General features: G+C 39.6%; 1 protein-coding gene across 3 annotated transcripts in view; it reads right to left on the bottom strand.

Annotated features, from left to right (window-relative positions):
* Positions 1 to 725: 725 nt before the first annotated feature.
* AFF2 (ALF transcription elongation factor 2) overlaps positions 726 to 17466 on the bottom strand; it is a 326239-nt gene continuing 309498 nt past the window's right edge. For all 3 annotated transcript variants that reach the window (XM_082770464.1, XM_082770463.1, XM_082770465.1), the window contains exons 16-21: positions 15820 to 15956; positions 12658 to 12729; positions 12210 to 12303; positions 8674 to 8723; positions 4547 to 4761; positions 726 to 1026 (exon numbers count right to left, since the gene is read on the bottom strand). In XM_082770464.1, the coding sequence (XP_082626590.1) occupies positions 905 to 1026; positions 4547 to 4761; positions 8674 to 8723; positions 12210 to 12303; positions 12658 to 12729; positions 15820 to 15956 (690 nt within the window). In that variant the 3' untranslated portion in view covers positions 726 to 904. The remainder of the gene's footprint in view (positions 1027 to 4546; positions 4762 to 8673; positions 8724 to 12209; positions 12304 to 12657; positions 12730 to 15819; positions 15957 to 17466) is intronic.

Here is a 17466-nt window from a genome sequence, read left to right as displayed (position 1 = left end):
TAAAATCTGCTTTCACTGAGTCACTATGCAAGAAGAGATTGTTCTATGAAGAAAAATCTTGGATGAGTATTTGTTTGAGATTAAACAGCAAAACTGAAAGAAAAATCACAGATTTAGTATAGGAATGGTAGATGAGACTATGAAAGCTAATATTTTGAAATTGCCTAAAAACTGCAATAAATTGTGCTGCCTACTGAAATTATTAAGCCAACAATAAACAGGTAGAATGGAATATCAAAACCTCATTGCATAGTGTGTCATCTTTCTTTAATGAGGCATTCCTTCAACCTTTTACCTCTTAACACCTTTGGTGATCTTACATTATGTAGCTGTAAGATATTCAATGTTCTCTTTTAGAGATTAAGCCTATAGGAAGTATGAAATCTTAGCAACATACTGTGTAAGGTAATGATGCCAGAATTAAGTGGCGAAAAGCTTGGTTCAGGTTCAGAAGATGATTGTGAGTGAATAGCTATAACTTCTACTAATTTATTTCAGAAGGGGCTTATCATATATACCCTCAAATAGTTAAGACTGTTTGTACTATTTCTCAGGAATCCATATCTTCTCAAAGTGCTTTTTTGTTTTCACTTGAAGGCAGCATGGACTTAAAACAATACTGCAGGGAATGTACCGTTCCATAAAGCACATAAGGATGGCAGGATCCAGGAGACACAAGGCATAGAAAATTGTCGAAAATGATTAGATCGTACAACACATACTGCTCTTGAGTCATAAGTTCCATTTATGGTGACTTCTACTTCCAATAGATAGGATATTAAAAAAGGCAATAAAAATGAAGTTACATGAATAAACTTCCAGAAATGAGTGGAGTTCCACCAGTGATCGTCTGTGCGCTGGTAGAGGTAGAAGAATGGGGATGTTATGAGCAGGGCAGCAGTCACTACAACAAATGAGCCTCAATGCGGAGCCAGTGGAGTCCTTGGCGAACGTAACGAACCAGATTGGTCATACTGCTGTGTTGCGTTAAGGGTCCCATCACTGAGTCCAGGTCTACAAAGAATTCTGCAATACACAGGAAACAGAAGTTATTGTGTTGGGCAGCAGTACAGAAATACACGTATTGCCAAGATTTCACGTGCAGTAGCAAATAACAACCAACAATCCGAACCACCGGTGCCTGAGACCTCGCTTTCTCACCCTATTGAACACCCAGCGTGCGGCACGTGGCCAGCTGACACCGTGTAGGCTGCGGGTCTGCAGAGCAGGTGCCAGGTACAAAAATATTATCAATACTTTCTTCAACAAGCGAGCGCTGCTTTGAGGTCTTCAATCTAAGTATTGACAGCCTGACCCTGGTCAGAGTGGGAGCTACAGCAGTATCACAGCACAAAGTGATTTGGCTGGAGGCAAGCATATAATGAAAGCTTAGGGGCATCACCACTGCGTTCAGATGCTGCAGATAGCAGTTACTTTTCATCTTCTTTCCTCTGTCTTTCATTCCCCTCCTCCAGTGCGAAATCAATAAATTTAGGGGAGGAATAACATGCTGTCCTGCCTGCATTCTAGTGATCTCATTCTGGGCTCAAATAAATAATAAATACTTTAAACACTGAAAATTCACCTTAAAGCCTAATTTCAGTTTACCAATCTGAAAACACTTCTCAAAAAAGCTCTCGAGTGATGAAGAGCCGATAGTTTTCTCCTGTAGAGAAAAAGTGCTGTTATCTTTGGAAGCTTAAAAAATATATCTCATTTTGTAAAGTCAGCTGAGAGCTTGACATTATAAATGGTGAACAACACTCTAGGTGATCCACCATGAACCAGCAGATGGGTTGGCTTTGGGAAGTCTGCCGTTTAGCCTGCCTTACAGATACAGGTTTTGTGACAAACTCCATCTCTTCTCCCTCACATTCAGAGCCTTACTGACACGGGGAAATCCACCCAGAGGTACGTGGCAGGATGTACGCGCCGTCCTTTTCAAACCAGATCAGTCTGGCGGGTCACAGTTCTGCTGCTCTCCCTCTTGGTATGCTTTTTTATTTTAATGGCACATCTTTTGTCAGGCTGACAAGAAAGGCTTCTGTCTCCTGCTCAGAGCCAGCTGGACAGGAGTCAAGTCCAAACTGGGAGCGTGCAGGCACACTTAGAGGAGCACAAAACCTAAGCTGACAGCCGTGCACAAGGGGAGGCTTCACAGCTCCTATAATGTGGAAGAGAGCTCCTGTATCTGCATAGGCATGACCTAAGAAACATCTATGAAAGCAGTGAGACCCAGAGGTAAAGGCTTTTAGACGTTACAATGATGGGGCCACATTTTTCTCCCAACCTCTGTTAGCTCATCAGGGACGCGTCCTTGGGCAAGACACCCCCTGTGATTCAGAAGACAACAGAAACAATGAGAGTTGACCACAAAAAAAAGAATGTGACTAGATCTGTTTTTTTGATAGAAAATTTGGTTTTCACTTAAATACTTTCCTTTTTCTTCTCGTTCTTCCTTTTTATTTTATTTTATTTGGGTGGGGGTGAGTGGGGAATAGAAGATGGGACCATTTTGTTCCCAGGGATTTTTTTATTTTTTTTACGATGAACTGACTGCCCAAACCCCTAAAATAGAAATCAGGAGACCTTTAGAGGTAGCCATGAGATAAAGGCGAGTCCTGTCCCAGCCAGCAAGACACTGGTGTTTTGAATGATGTGAGAGATGCGGGCAAAAACTGCTAAATATCATTACAGGTAGATTTCATGAAACTCTAACATTTCTCATGTACTAATGTCTTAAATATAACCTTCTCTAAATGAAATCCATCATGTGATATAATGCAGGCTATCACAGCAATTCTTATACATGTATTTTTCTTACACCATGCATTTTTGAATTGCAGTTTAATTGTGTTTAAGTATGCAACTTTAAATCTAGTATTTAATTAGAAATGAGGTATCTTTTCAGACAAAACATAAAGGCAGACGCACTATAGCATGTATGAAACCCTGATCTCTCTCCAATGGATTATAACACTTAAATGAAATTTGAAGTAACATGAGCTTTCCATTCATTGTAACAAGGCTGCAGTTTGTGAAACAAGATATGAAGGAACAGGGCACAACCCTAGATATCTTGCTCGTGTGAGAAACTCTTATTTATGCAGCCAGTCCCACTAAAGTCAAGGGGACTGCTCATCTGAATAAAGATTACTCCTATATGGCTTTGCAGAATTAGGCTTATCTGATTGTAAATCAAAAGGAGAACAAAGAAGTGCACAGGGGGAAAGAGGCAGAAAGAGTCAGCAGGTTTTTTCTCATCCAGCTCTAGGACTGATAACAGCAGTGGCTGGGTACATTTTCTGTCTGCTGGCTGAATGCCTGAGCTATTTTGATTCAATACCAAGCAGAACATTTAACAACTCCACAACACACAGGGCTAATTACAAGATTATCACCATCTTTCTCCTATCAGAGCATCCTTCTGCATTCCCACTGTAATATTCTGCAGTACATTTGACAGGGAATCACTTTCACACTTTGTGAAAATGGATGCAACTATGGAAAAAATCCAAAACGCTACTAAATTAACCAATGCGAACAAAGGCAAGAAGCAGTGGGGAGGACTGGACAGAACTTCTATTATTGTTCCTCATCCAGGGATAGATCATTATGACCCACCATTCAGACATAAAACCCTATAAATCTCACGCTTGGTTTCTCTAAATCAGTGGAAATTTGCCACTGACATTAATGGGAGTAAGATCAAACTGCATGCAGCGAGCACGTTTGTCAGGAAAAGTCAGCCATCTGAGATCTCAGTATAATTTAAGAGAATGAGCCAATTCACAATGAGAATATTTCCCGGTTAGGCTCTGTACCTCCAGTGTCAAAGAAAGCTTTGTCAACGATTTGTGTAAGCCCAACGCTGGAATCTGAATAATTACATTATCATGGGGCAGTTCACAGATGGCCAAAAATAGGCCATATTTGTCCTTTACTTACATCTCTGCAGCTCCACTACACTCGATACAACCCATGCACAAACTGCTTGGCAGAACTCCTTTGAAACGACTGGGGTAAAGACTTACATTTTGCTTTAGGAATAAGGAAGCATATTTGCAATCCAACCACAGGAGAGCCAAGGCTGTGGTTTTCAGTGGACATGTACTACCCAGACTCCCTGCATAAACATAACATCTAATGTTTGCTTTTCATCCTAACTAGCATTTGAATAGTCTTAAACTGGTTGACAGAGCAGTCTGAAAATAACCTTGGTTCTCTATGAGGACTTGAAACTGTGAACGAATGTGCAGACTCAAAAGCTCTCATCACTTGGGGCTCATGCTCACTAAATTATTTGCCAGCTGCTCTGATAACCCCACATTCAGCATGTTACACATCCCCCCTCTGTGCTTGACAAGACAAGATACGCCTTGGCTGCAGTGACCAGCAAGCAGATTTGGTCTGTTTGCTCAGGCTGTCGCAGTTGTGCTCTTAGATGTGGCGGTGCTGGGCCCAACCCTCAGTAACGCCTACCAGAATGGAAAGAAAGCCAAAGCAGATGGGCCAGGGGGAACAAGGAAGAAGCCATGCAAGGCACCTTTATTCTCCTTCGTCAGCTTGTCAGCCATGTCCCAGTGCTCGTAGCTCCGCAGGACGTTGTTGGTGATGTTGACGTGGCTGGCAGCCATGTGGTGGATGCGCTGAGGGATGGTGATGGTCCCTGCCGAGGAGGAGCCGGCGGTGCCCGCGCTGCTTCCAGCAGAGCTGACGGGGGACGGGCTCAGGGACATGGGTGACGGCGTTTCTGTGCTCCTGTGAGAGACAAAGGCGGAGTGAGACCCCCTTGCATGCAACCGCTTTGATGCCATCCTAAATGGACTTGAAAAATCAACTCCACACCCCAGCGAGGGGAGAATGCACAGTAGTATCTCCTGGTTATATGAGAGGGAAGAGCTTATAAACTGGGACTGATGGAAAATAAAAAGTGATTTAATTCTCTCTACAAATGAACCTGTTATTTAAAAACAACAACAACAAAAAATAACAAAAAACACACACACACAAAACCAAAAAACACATCTATCAAAAAAATAGAGCAATCTTTCAGAGAAAGAAGTATCTCATAGCTGTAACGATTTTTCTACCTGCTGCCAGAAGCTGCTATGGCAGTTAGAAAACACTCAATGTACAATATTGGCTTATTATCAAAGCATTTTGTGGAAACCACAATGACAGTTTGCTCCAAATACAGTCACCACAATAAGTAAAGTGCAAGTCTTAAAAGCACCCTGCAGAGCAGTATTAGGAGCTGAGGGTACTACAGGATTATGAATATCTCCATAGGATTCTTTAAGACTGGCTATGGAGATTTGTTTCTAATTGCCTACAGTTCATCCACACAGCTTTATACAGAGCAGTGTTTTAAGTTACCTACTTAGTGCAGCACTAATGTTCTAATATAGATTTTCCTTTAATTCCACCACCAGCAATTAGGAATCACCTGCTGGCTGCAGGCAGCGTGGAGGTCAGCACAGCAAGCTCGTGTTTGAAGCTGTGCGGCGCTGAGCGCTCACATACAGATGTTCTCTTTGAAAACTGGTTTCAGAGAACAAGATTAAGGGTTCCAAAAATCTCTTCTCTTGCCCTCCTTTGGAAGCGCTTACCTAAACAAATGCACTCGCTTTGCTGTGGAGCACACTTGAAATGCGGGGCCGAGATGCTCCCTGTGCTCTGCATGAAGCAAAGCCACCAGGACTCCCCTAGAGCAGTGGCCACCAATGCCTCACACTGTGCGACAGCATAAAGCTCTCTTAGAGTTGTTATGGGCCTGATCCAAAGCCCATAACAGTATGGAAAGGCTCCTCTTGGCTTTATGAACTGCTCTCGGTGGTCCTAAACGTGAAGCGTAGGCACAGACCTGCTGTGCTGACACCCTCCAGGTGCTGTAGGACAAACTCTGCCACCATGGCACAGCACTGGGCTAAAAGGCATTTATGGCGACAGCTTTTACTGCAGGTTTTCCAGCAGTGCCCTGCTATTCCCTATGCTCAACAACAGACTCGCCAAGATGTGATACATCCTTTCTCCAGAGCTAGAGAACAAGTTAATTCAGCAGCCAGTAGCTTTTTACACAGCTTATGTGTTATAGCTTAAGCATGTCCTACGGCACAAACGTTTTATTTTTAAGTCTCAAAGCATCCTGGTTACTTGACACGCCGCAGCGTCTTTAATGCACAGAAGAGCTGAACTCTACTCGATTAGGTCTGGGAGCAGTTAAAAATCATAAGTATCTGAGGGGACCAGGAGTATTTTGTTAGAGGCACTTACAACAAGCTGACGCACTTCTGCCAAATAAAGCACATTGTTCATTGGATTTACCCCGTTGTGCACGGCCATTATTACTGTGGTGAGTCTATTAAATCTCTCTATTTTGTGCTTTCTGTCGCTAGAGGTGGGAAACATTTCTGTAATGAAACCAGGGAAAACTTGTTTCATTGCCAGCCTGGAACTCGGGCCAACTTCGTAGAGGTTCACAATCCTTTCAAACAAAAGTGGACAAAAGTTCCAGCGAGCCAAGCTGAGATTTTGGATGGCGTGAGATCCTGAGCCAGACAACACTTCATGGCGATAGATAAGCTTTGATTTGTTCAAAAAAAGATTTAAGAATATCCTGCTGCCTCCCCTTCTTGAACCAGGCTGCTGCTCTGTCCCCAGCCACACCCTGACGGTGTTTGGTCTCTCTGTAGTGTGACTTCTCCTCCCACCTGGTACAAATTTGCAGGAGGATAAAAAGATACTGTAGAGCCAGTAGCCCTGAGGAAGGCAAAGCACGTGCTACCAGTGGCAGCATCAGGCCTACAGCAAGCCCTGATCCCACTAGGACACACCTGGCAGCTATATGGCAGCTCGGACTCACTTGGAGGGCAGAGGGGTCAGAAGGCCTGGATGTGGACGGAGGTCTTTGCGTGTAGGGTCACTGGTGTCTTAATAACACCACTACAACAAGACCTTGTCATATTAATTATTCTTCCCCTCTAAGTGCTTCTTTCTAGTAATAAAAGATGGGTATAGCCATTTCTAAAGGAACAAAGAGGTATGATGTTCCAGTGGTCTACTTTGGCACTAAAACTTGATGTAGACCCTTACTGTATTTCTATTGCAATACAAGGTTTCACTCACATTTAAAAGCCTCGATAAACTGGCTTAATAGAATGGAATAGTTCAGTTGGAAGGGACCTTCAAAGACCATCAAGTCCAACTGTCAGACCATTTCAGGGCTAACCAAAAGTTAAAACATGTTCTTGAGGGCATTATCCAAATGCCTCTTGAACGCTGACTGGCATGGGGGATCAACCACCTCGCTAGGAAGCCAGTTCTGGTTACCACCCTCATGGTAAAGACATTTTTCCTAGTGTCCTGTCTGAACTTCCCTTGGTGCAGCTTTGTGCTGTTCCTACACTTCCTATCACTGGCTACAAGGGAGAAAAAAATTATACCTTTTTCTCCACTTCTCCTCCTCAGGAGGTTGTAGAGAGATTTTTGGATGATTTAATTTAGGGCTTGCTTTTCCACTGTTAAAATACATTTTCAGTTTTTGTTTAAAGCAATTTTTTTTGCTTTAGTTTATATTACAATCTATACTTAATTCTACACACGCACACTAAAAAAATATTTTGAATTATGTAAGACAATATTTTTCTTCAAGAAAAATTTCACAAGTTTTGGTTTTGCATTGATTCAGAAAAAAGTCTGTATGAAAACTTCAATTCTTTGTGTGCTAAATTTCAACCCCTTCTACAGTTGTATTTCTTTGTTTCCATAGTTGGCTCCTCAGGAGTGCCTAACAGTCATTTCTTCTTATGAATCACCAGAAAGAGACCATTAACAATAACCATTTTCAGACTACTCAAATAAAGAAGGAAAGAAAGGTAAAGCCCTTCTCCTTTCTTTTATCGGTATGTATGACCAGGAGAAGGAGCAGGAAAAATGTGTGCCAGGTGGAAATGGATGTCACAAGATATAGGCAAGGTTGCAGCAGCAATGCACCTTCACTGAACAGCAGACCATAACTGCATTACTTTGGTTTCACATTTGAAGCAAGGATGTTTTAACATGAGTATAAAGCCTCTGATAATTGGTTGACTAAGTGCCCTAACATTTTTACCACTATTATGCCTTCAGTTTTATTAATCAGCACTTACCATATATCAATGAAAAATTCATTGGTCTTTCATTACTGAACGAATCATTGAAAAATCATTGCAATGAAGGTTAACTTTACTTTGGCTTCCTGAAATGACATGGTACTTGCTAGCTAATTAACAGATATTTTTATGGCCTTCATTTGGCTGGAGAAGCAAACTGTCAAAGAATTCAGCACGGACCCACCACAGCTGATTTTAGACTTAAGGGAGCTTTGAACAAAGAAGGTGTGTTTCAGCTCTTCCTTTCCACCCACAGTGGATGGCTTACATGGGTTAATAATTTAGCCCAGAGGAAACTTATCCCCACAAGCCAAAGGCAGCTATATTGAACATTATCCATGAAGATCAATTTTGTTGCCCAGAAGAACATTTTCTACCTGCTGGATATTAGCAACATACCTGTAGCTTCCAAACCACATATCATGGCCTGGATTTTGCCTTTAGAGATACCAAAACATTTCCCCTTCCCTCCCCAGAAACACTTGTTCCCAGACAGAAATACATAGCAAAAAATACTCACTTTCCATTGCCGCCCCAAGGTGAGGGGGCCTGTGAGGCTTTTGAAGAGTTCTGCAAGTACAAAACCAAAAGGTAAATAAAGGAGATGTAAGATGAAGTACATGAATACTGATGACTAAAGGTTCAACACTCCCTGTTTTAGTAGGAAGAGCTGCAGTGCGTGTAGCAGAACAGCAGCACTGCACATCATTCTCATAATTAAACGGCTGGTGGGTGACTGGTAGGTTCCAACCAGCAGCATAAAAGTCACTTGATGAAAGAGGGGATACAGCAAAGCCTTGGTAAAATCAGACAGAGTTTACAAAGAATTGGTTTAATTACCACTTAAACTTATTCTACAAAGTCAGCTCTTCAGAGTGCAAATGACTCCTTATCTTTAGGGGGACCTGCAATTTTTAATCAGAAACAAAAGGAATTCTTGCAGATGCCTTACCAAAATGCAATTCTCCCAAGTTACAAGGGAAGGTGGCTTGGGATTCAGATAGAAATAAAACTTCTAAGTAAGGATCTGCTTGAATGCTCTTATTTTTATGTATTTTATTTGCACAAATGGACTTGCCTTACCTGCTTACTCTATCTGCCTTTCACATCTGTGTAGCACCTTGTACAACCCAGTACAAAGACTGCCCAGCAACAAGAAAGCACAGATTTTTTCCAGTCTTGCTCAGACTGGATAGTATCTTTTCTAGTTCCTGTAAGAAGCGGTAGGATCAGGGCTGAAGCTATCTGTGTGTGCTCTCTGAAAACAATCACTCTGAGCTCTCTTGCAAAGAAGTCAGCACACAGTAAAAATTCAATCAAATTTTACAAGTTCTCTGCAAGTAATACAAGTATTACTGTTATTATTACAAGACTCATTTGATTACTATAATCACGGCGTTGCACATGAGGCACAGAGATCCAGTGGAGCACAGAGCAGACAAGGGACATGCAGCTCACTCTGACAGTAAAATCCTATGCTCGACTTCTAAAACATAGCTGAATTTGCCAAACAGGATTGACCAAAGCAGAAAAAAACTGCCCAAACCATAACACTGGCCATGGTTATATGTTCCTGTACAGCATGCCACTGTGTTTTATGAAAGATGTGAGCATGAACTGGAACGTTCTGTACTACAGAGCACATGTACTGTGTATTTTTGCCACCCACTCATACATAAGAAAGAGGGAGATGCTAAACTCCCCTGGAAAGCCTTCAGAGATGAAGCAGCAGCTTTGAGATTAGTTTCTACTGTCTGGGGATTGTTCCCGACAGTGTCTGGAGAGAGTATCTCAAGACTAGATCTTGAGGGGAGGTAGTTATTTGACAACTAGAATGTTTGAAATATTTTTGCTGAGGACTAGTGACAACACATTTTCCAAAAACTTAAACATCTTCCTGAAATTCATAGATGGAATGAATAAAAGGATGTCACTTCTGCTGATTTTAAAAGGTTCGATTTCAATTTTAAACGTTTATCTTTTTGGCTATATTATAACTCAAGTTCTCTCTAAATTTCAAAATTATTTTTTTATGATTAAAAGGTTATTTTCTGCTTTGAAATGTCAAAAATACCAATTTGAGACTTTTAATTGGAAATTAATCAGAACCAGTTCTGTTCCCAAATGTTTTCAATTTGGACAAAGTTCCTATGAGGAAAAGTATGAAAAACAATTATATAAAAATACTCCTCTTCAGCTTTGGTGTAAACAGTGGGTTGCTCTCCATAATTAAAATTGTGCAAAACTTTGAATAACAACTCTATTAAAATAGTTAATCCATTTAATTTGTATTACGGATTCTTGCCAATGAACAGAGAACATTGTGCAGCAATACAAAACTAATACATAGTTAACAGCTCCCATTCTTGTCTTTTTTCCTTGGATGTCTTCCCTACAAAAAGATCCTGAATCTGTATACGCTCAAACACTATTTCTAGCAAATGAGTTACAGTGGCCCATAGCATATGCACAGTAACATTAGCTGAAATACTCAGCTTCAACTGGAAAGTCCCATATCAGCTTTTTTGGTATGTCTACTTTATTACCTTTTTTTTCCCCTCTTATTTTCATTTACATTAAAACAGATTCTCCATACAGACGCAGTCAAACAGTCTTATGCTGACAGTAATAATATGTTCTTCATTGCACATACAGTCTTTTCTTTGCACAGCCAGAGAAAGTAAAGGGGCTTTAAGGGAACAGAAAATCACCCCACTTTTTTTTTTTTTTTTTTAAAGAAATCATTGCTTTCTGCAGTTAAAGTTTATCAAATGATTTATCTAATAATCATTTTTGTAAGAGACAGCCTATACCCATCCTGGATAAAATCTGAAGTGGAAGGAATGCACTTCATGAAAATGCTGAGGCTATAAATGTGTCTAGTTGAAATTTTATTGCGCAAATCCCTGACTGAAAACTCACTGAAGACAACAGAACACCTAATGACTTCAGGACATCTTCAATTTAAGCAGAAGATGAGGAGAAATATTACTGAAGTTACAGACATACACACACACTGAGAATAATGGTGAAGTCAGGGCTGAATGGTGGTTCCTAGCATGAGATCATGCTGGACTTTTACAACAGAATAACCGTTTTATGACTATTTGCATGAAAATATTAAAACTGCAGTGGTACAATGTTTAGTGCATTGCAGTACTAATATGTCAAAACCTGGGCCAAATTCAAAGAGGCTGAAAAAAAAAAAAAAAAAAAAGAAAGAAAGAGACCCATGGGCTGTCACAGCAGTACAATTACATAATTACAAAATAATATATAATAATCAAGTACAAGAATTAATGTATACTTCAAACAGCATTAGCTAGTAAAATATAAATATCAACACCTTGGAAAACTGCAGAAAGATTCTGTTCTCCCAAATTAGAGAAGGTGAGAACTTGTTCTTACACTGGATAAACAACATTTGACAAGGTAAAGGAAAACATCACTGAGTCATAACAGTCACTTGGTCCCCACTCTTTCAAGGCAGAGGAAAACTTTTAAGATTTACACACGATTATCTGAAGTTCCTCAGAAATAAAAGGAGAGTGCTAAAGGCAGCTCATATTGAGCCGAAGTTGCAAGGCAGCAAGTAGACTTACACTGGAGATAGCTGACGTCAGTTAAAGGAGAGTGAAAAATCTGTGAGTGTGCAATAAGATTCAGCTTATCTAGCTGAATTTAAATCTAAATTTAACTAAGTAAAGCCTAAATAATTGCTTTATTATGGTTCATTGGGGGTCAGTTCATAATCACTTGCACATTGAAATCTTGAAAGAATCATTTTCCTTTACAGAAACTTGTATAAACATTACATGGCGTTGAGAATAATGTTATTTTAGTAGAGTTGCTGAGCATGGTCTTTTGAATCAAGTGGCTAATCCAAAAATCCCCCAAATCACTTCTGTCCCCACTCCCTGGCCGCCATCCTGCCTGCATTTCCCAGGGGAGAGGTTAAATGTGGGACTTCTGAGCCATGCAGTTATACTTGTGAGAGCTCTCACTGCTGGTATGAATTTCATTTCACATCAATAAATTAAACAGAATAAAGATTACCTTAAAATATTCCATCAGAGATCTGGAGTACTTCATAGCATGGTCCTTCTTTAGTTTAAACATTCTCAAGTAGAGAAGCGATAAGCATCGGTAGCTGTGGTAATTAGGAAAGGATTATGTTAATTCCATTGCTTAATGAAACCTATGAACTGAAAAAAAAAAAGCTGACCTATATTTTGCAGTTTCTGTTCTAAGGTTAGATTTTGAAACATAAGCAAATGGAGAAAAATAAAAAAAAATGGTCAAAAGCATTAAAATCCCATCTTGATAAGAGTATAAATTAGAAGAATAAATGTTTAGTCAGCTGCTGAAGAAATCCATTAGTTATCCTTTAATAGTTTAATGGAAAACAAGAATAATGATCTTCTGTAAGCTGCTTAAGTAATTCAGTACTTTTAAAGTCCTCCTTAAGATTTTAGCTGCTTCTCATTGTCGCAGTGGGACTTACCATAAAACTGCTAGTTTCTTGTCCCCTTCTGTAGCAGAAGAGCCTGTGAAATTCTTGAGTCTCATGGCATACCTTGTCAAAAAGGTAAAGTGAAAAGAAACGTGTAAGATGTTTCTGAGATTACTGGTGATACAATGAAAAAATAACAGCTACACATAGATAAACTTCTCCAACCACAATGGGTAATGATCACATTGTTCCATAACAGTACGTTGATACAAAATTCAACAGAAAGCACCATGTAAAATCTGGTGGGCTAAAGTAAATTGCCAACCCATTTTCAGGGCCAACAAGGTGACTTGTTCTTGAGCACGTTGGCTGTGTTACATGTAGCCATCTGGGCTGAGCCCTGCAAACAGTACTGATGAGCACTGGACAGAAGCATAAGATCTTGGCCCGATATGTATTGAAGAGTAGAGTAATGTGTAACAAGGTTTTACATGTAATGCTTTGGCCTTGAGTAATACCTTCTTCATCCTTCTCATATATGCTTTTCCAAAGCTTTTAATATATTTTATATAGAAAGTGGTTTTAAATACAGGAAAGGTCATGTTTACAGCTTTTTAAGTTCTTAGGTCCATGACTTTGAGTCTTGTATACTTTGTCTCCCCTCTCTATTGAACTGATGCTGTCCAGCATTTGTATGTTCAAAGATTGAGTATTTCTACCTTCTCACTCTCTCTTTCTTTTGTCTTTAACTGAGCACACTTCATGCCATGCATTTAGTCTCTTGAAAATCAATTCATCACATAAAATCATTGTTCTGAGGCCTAATGCAATTTCACAGGTACTTGTGTTAGAATAAGTAATAGGGTTCAGCGTTGCGTAAGAAAGTTTTAAGGTATCCAGGCAGTCTTGATGAGTTCTCATTTACAAGGAGGTAATGGAGTGCAGGCAAGCTGTGCTGCTCTCACGCTGCCTTCCTCCCACTACCCCCATCATCAGCCCCCAGCCTGCAGCTGGAGCACAGCACCTGATGTGCTTCCTCCGTGTCCTCTCTCACCTGCTCTTTGGTATTGTTATTTCAGTCATACTGAATGAGTCTGATCAAACACAATGATGTATTTCTCTTTGGGATTTTCAGTATTATGTTAGGGAGTTTAGCATTATCATTAACCCAAGCACCTTTGAATGTCATGTCTCTGATATGCCTGATCTCTTTGATGCTCCTCTTTCTTTGAGGGAAAAAAAACGGGCCTCCGACAGAGGGAGGAGTTACAGTTTCATAGCCCACAGTAAAAATATGTTAACATTAGGAGACATGCTAAGAAAGCTGCATGCTTCGCTTGTACATTCAGCACCCACTGTAGTCCACAAGAATTTTGTATTTGTCCACTGTGTGTCTCCACACCATAAATGGAGCTAGAAAAGGTCTACCCTAAAAAAAAGTCCAGATTTCTGCACAGTCAAAAGCCGTTCAAAAAGCAATTCAGAAATAGTTCAGGTGCTGATTCCATGCCAAGATCCATCTATCATGTAGCCCACGGTAGGACTGTGCTGATAAAGGAACTATCAGGAACCCCTTGATCTGGCTGAGGGCCAGTTGCTCCAAGGTGCAGCTGTGGATGGACTCATCTGACTCCATCCAGCACCAGCACTGCATGTGGAGAAAAGCTGCAAGGATCATCCCTATGTGAGCTACTCCTAGGGCTGCTGCTCTCTAAGTTAACTGGCACACGTTTTGCAGCTCTCGAATGAATGAAGATTTTCCATCCATCCACTTCTGAATAGACAGACTGCTGGACTGAGGAAGAAGATTTTCAACTGTGCTGTGTGGTTTTCTTAAAAAATAAAAATAAACGTGGTTTCCCATGAAGAAGCACTCACTTCTTTAAAGAATATTCCTACAGTTTATCATGCCATATGACTGTAGTTGTGTAGATCAGCACACAAAGTATTGAGCTATCTGCTGCTAAAGTGCATAAAGAGTTTCAGCACCATGAAGCAGATTTTCTTAATTCCACTGCTCTTGAGGGTTTAACTTGGATCTAAATGTTGAGTGAACATCAGTTTTTGTTGAGCAATCTCTTTAGACTTTCTTCTTCTTAAAGAAGTGTAAGATGTTAAAACACGTTTTTAAATATTTAACAGAAGTATTATTTACCTGAGAGTAAGAGCTTCTTCAGATTTGATGCATTTTATTATGTAAATACCTACTTATTCAAAATGTAAAACATGTATTATTTTTGGCAGTCTTTAATAGCTAATCTGGCATGTTAAAATCCTGTACATCAAAAAGCCCCACCTTTGTCCTATTAAAAAACAAACATTTACAGGTCTGATTTGCTTCCTTTTCTTCCTCTTGTGTATACTGCCAGTAATTACACCAACTTACCAATGATATTCCCAGCATACACTGGGGAAAGCAAAGATGTGTCACACTGAAGAAAAATCCTGTTGTTCTACTTACAGGTAAATTTAATCCTGCTTGATTTCACTTTGGTAATTTGTGCAAGTAAAGCAAACAAAACCTTAGTTACTCAGGAGACCATCATTTCCATGGAGCCCACGCTATGAAATAGCTACAGGTAACAGTAGCAGATTTCCAAATACTGATTTGGGTATTTTATTAGTAAGTAAAGGCTCATTCATTTGTATTCTAACCCACAAGTTTACAAAACTGTATTAAAACTAATTCAGCTGTTTAGCACTCTTTTATCATTAAAAAGTATACTTATTTAACACAATACATGCACAAAGCTTCATCTTTGATTATGATCTTAAGTGCCAGGCTTCAGAGCTTTTTTTAACAGCCAAGTTATAAACCTCTAAAAACAGGGTTTGTAATAGAAATCCTGATAGACTCACTTTAATGTTTTGAATTATAAAACTACACCTTTTAAAAGACAAGTGTCATTGCCAAACAGTGAAATTACTATACTTTACTTCCACCCACTACATTTCAATTTTAATTTTATGAATATTGCAAATTATAACACTCACATTATAACCTCTAAAGGGGATAATTTATAAAAGCAGTGTCCATCAATTATAAATTTTCCATGACATTAATAAAATGGCAAGAACTAATTATGATGACTTCTGAGATGAAGATGCCTTGGACAAATCATTAATACATTGAAACGATATTTTTTAAAACATAGCAGGTTCTAATTATGACTGAAATGAGATTATGAAAATGATCACAGAAAGGACATTAACCTGATGAGTTCCACAGTCTCCGAGTACATGGTGTATGGAGATTTAGCTTCTAATGGATCTCGCTCCATAGCGTTCCCGCACTCGATGAAGGAGAGGGCAGCATCAGCATAATTCACTGCTTTGCCAAACTTCTCCAGCTGAAATGGGAATGACACAATCAAGAAAATCCTTCAGCTTTAATTTCTAGGTAGACAGATCATAATACAAAGCAACACGAGCATTAGGATGAAAGCAAGGCAATGCCACTAGGTAAGGGTGAATTGCACACAGAAATTAAAGCAAGGTCTGTATTTTTGCAAAATCTTTTCAGGTAATATATGGCCAGGCAGTGCACAGAGGAAAGTCAATTGACATCCATGGATTTACACAGGCAATGAAGGACACTCAGCATGTTTGGACAAATCCATATTGCTCCTCAATATACGAAGTTTGTATGCCGCTGTGCAAGGGTTAAGTAACAACTCCATGCCATATGTCAGATGTCACTCTCTGTGGTGATTGCTGACAAAAAAAAATCTCATCACTTATGTGATGATTGAAAGAGAGGAAGGAAAAAAAAAAAGGAAAAAATATAGCACTGCTAAATATTTTATTTTACTAGGATTTTATTGCGAAAGGTTTTAGCCCTCATAATGGTTGTGATTAAACTGACTTAGACATACTGATTTCTTTTTTATGTGTAATGAATATTATATATGACATTTTTATAGGAAGTATTTTATAATAGTATTTAACATTTTCAATTTTTGATAGCTGGATGTAAGAATTCTACTAATGTGGCATTTGATATAAGAGATCCAATATACTTTAAGTCATTTAAAATTTTCTTTGGATGTCTTTATCAAAATATTTTGATGCATCTGCATATGTTTTCCATTCACAAAAATGGAAGCCTATCCTAGCAATATATTAAGCAGAACATTTAATATTGGTTCAAGGTAACAGTATATTTGGCTTTGTGGCTACTCCAAAGCTCTCCTTATAACTACTTCCCTCTGCATTCCTGGAAGGTTTTAATTTCAAGTTCTGCTCTTTCACACTGATTATGTACAAAGCCTTTGTACAACTGATAGGTATTACCTGAATGATCACAAAAGGGGAAATATTTTTATGTTTTCCCTGTACTCTGCTGGCTACTACTAAGCATATACTTCAAATTCCTTGCTTCAGGTCTTCCAAAGAACACTTCATGTAGTACAAAAAAAGGAAATTGACTGTGAACAGATTTAGTACACTTTGAGCCAGAAATAGGATTTCATCCTGCCCTTTGCTCTATACTGACTCTAGTGGAATAGGTGGAATTACTCCAGCCCATCACAGCACAGCTGGGAACAGAGCAAAGTCTCCAAGATCTCTTCCATATGGTACAGTTTGTGGCTGCTGCAAAAAAATGGATGTCCAAATCAGCTGATTCCTCACTGCTGTTCCAGACAAGGACAGGTTTTCATGGGGTCACTCCCATATGATGCAAAATGCCCCGACCTTCACCAGAACTCTCTTTTCCATACAAGCTCAGAAACAGCATCATCACGCATCTCATTTTCCTTTACTGACACATTCTGAGGTCACGTGCATTATCTTTCCAGACACTGCCACACATCTTTCAGTTCTGTGTGATCTTTGCCATGTCAGCACTGAGTAACCAGA

The sequence above is a fragment of the Aythya marila genome (genome assembly GCF_965140915.1).
Source record: "Aythya marila genome assembly, chromosome: 13".
Classification (NCBI taxonomy): domain Eukaryota; kingdom Metazoa; phylum Chordata; class Aves; order Anseriformes; family Anatidae; genus Aythya; species Aythya marila.
The sequence above is the reverse complement of the archived record's forward strand: the minus strand, read 5'-3'. Positions and strand labels throughout refer to the sequence as shown.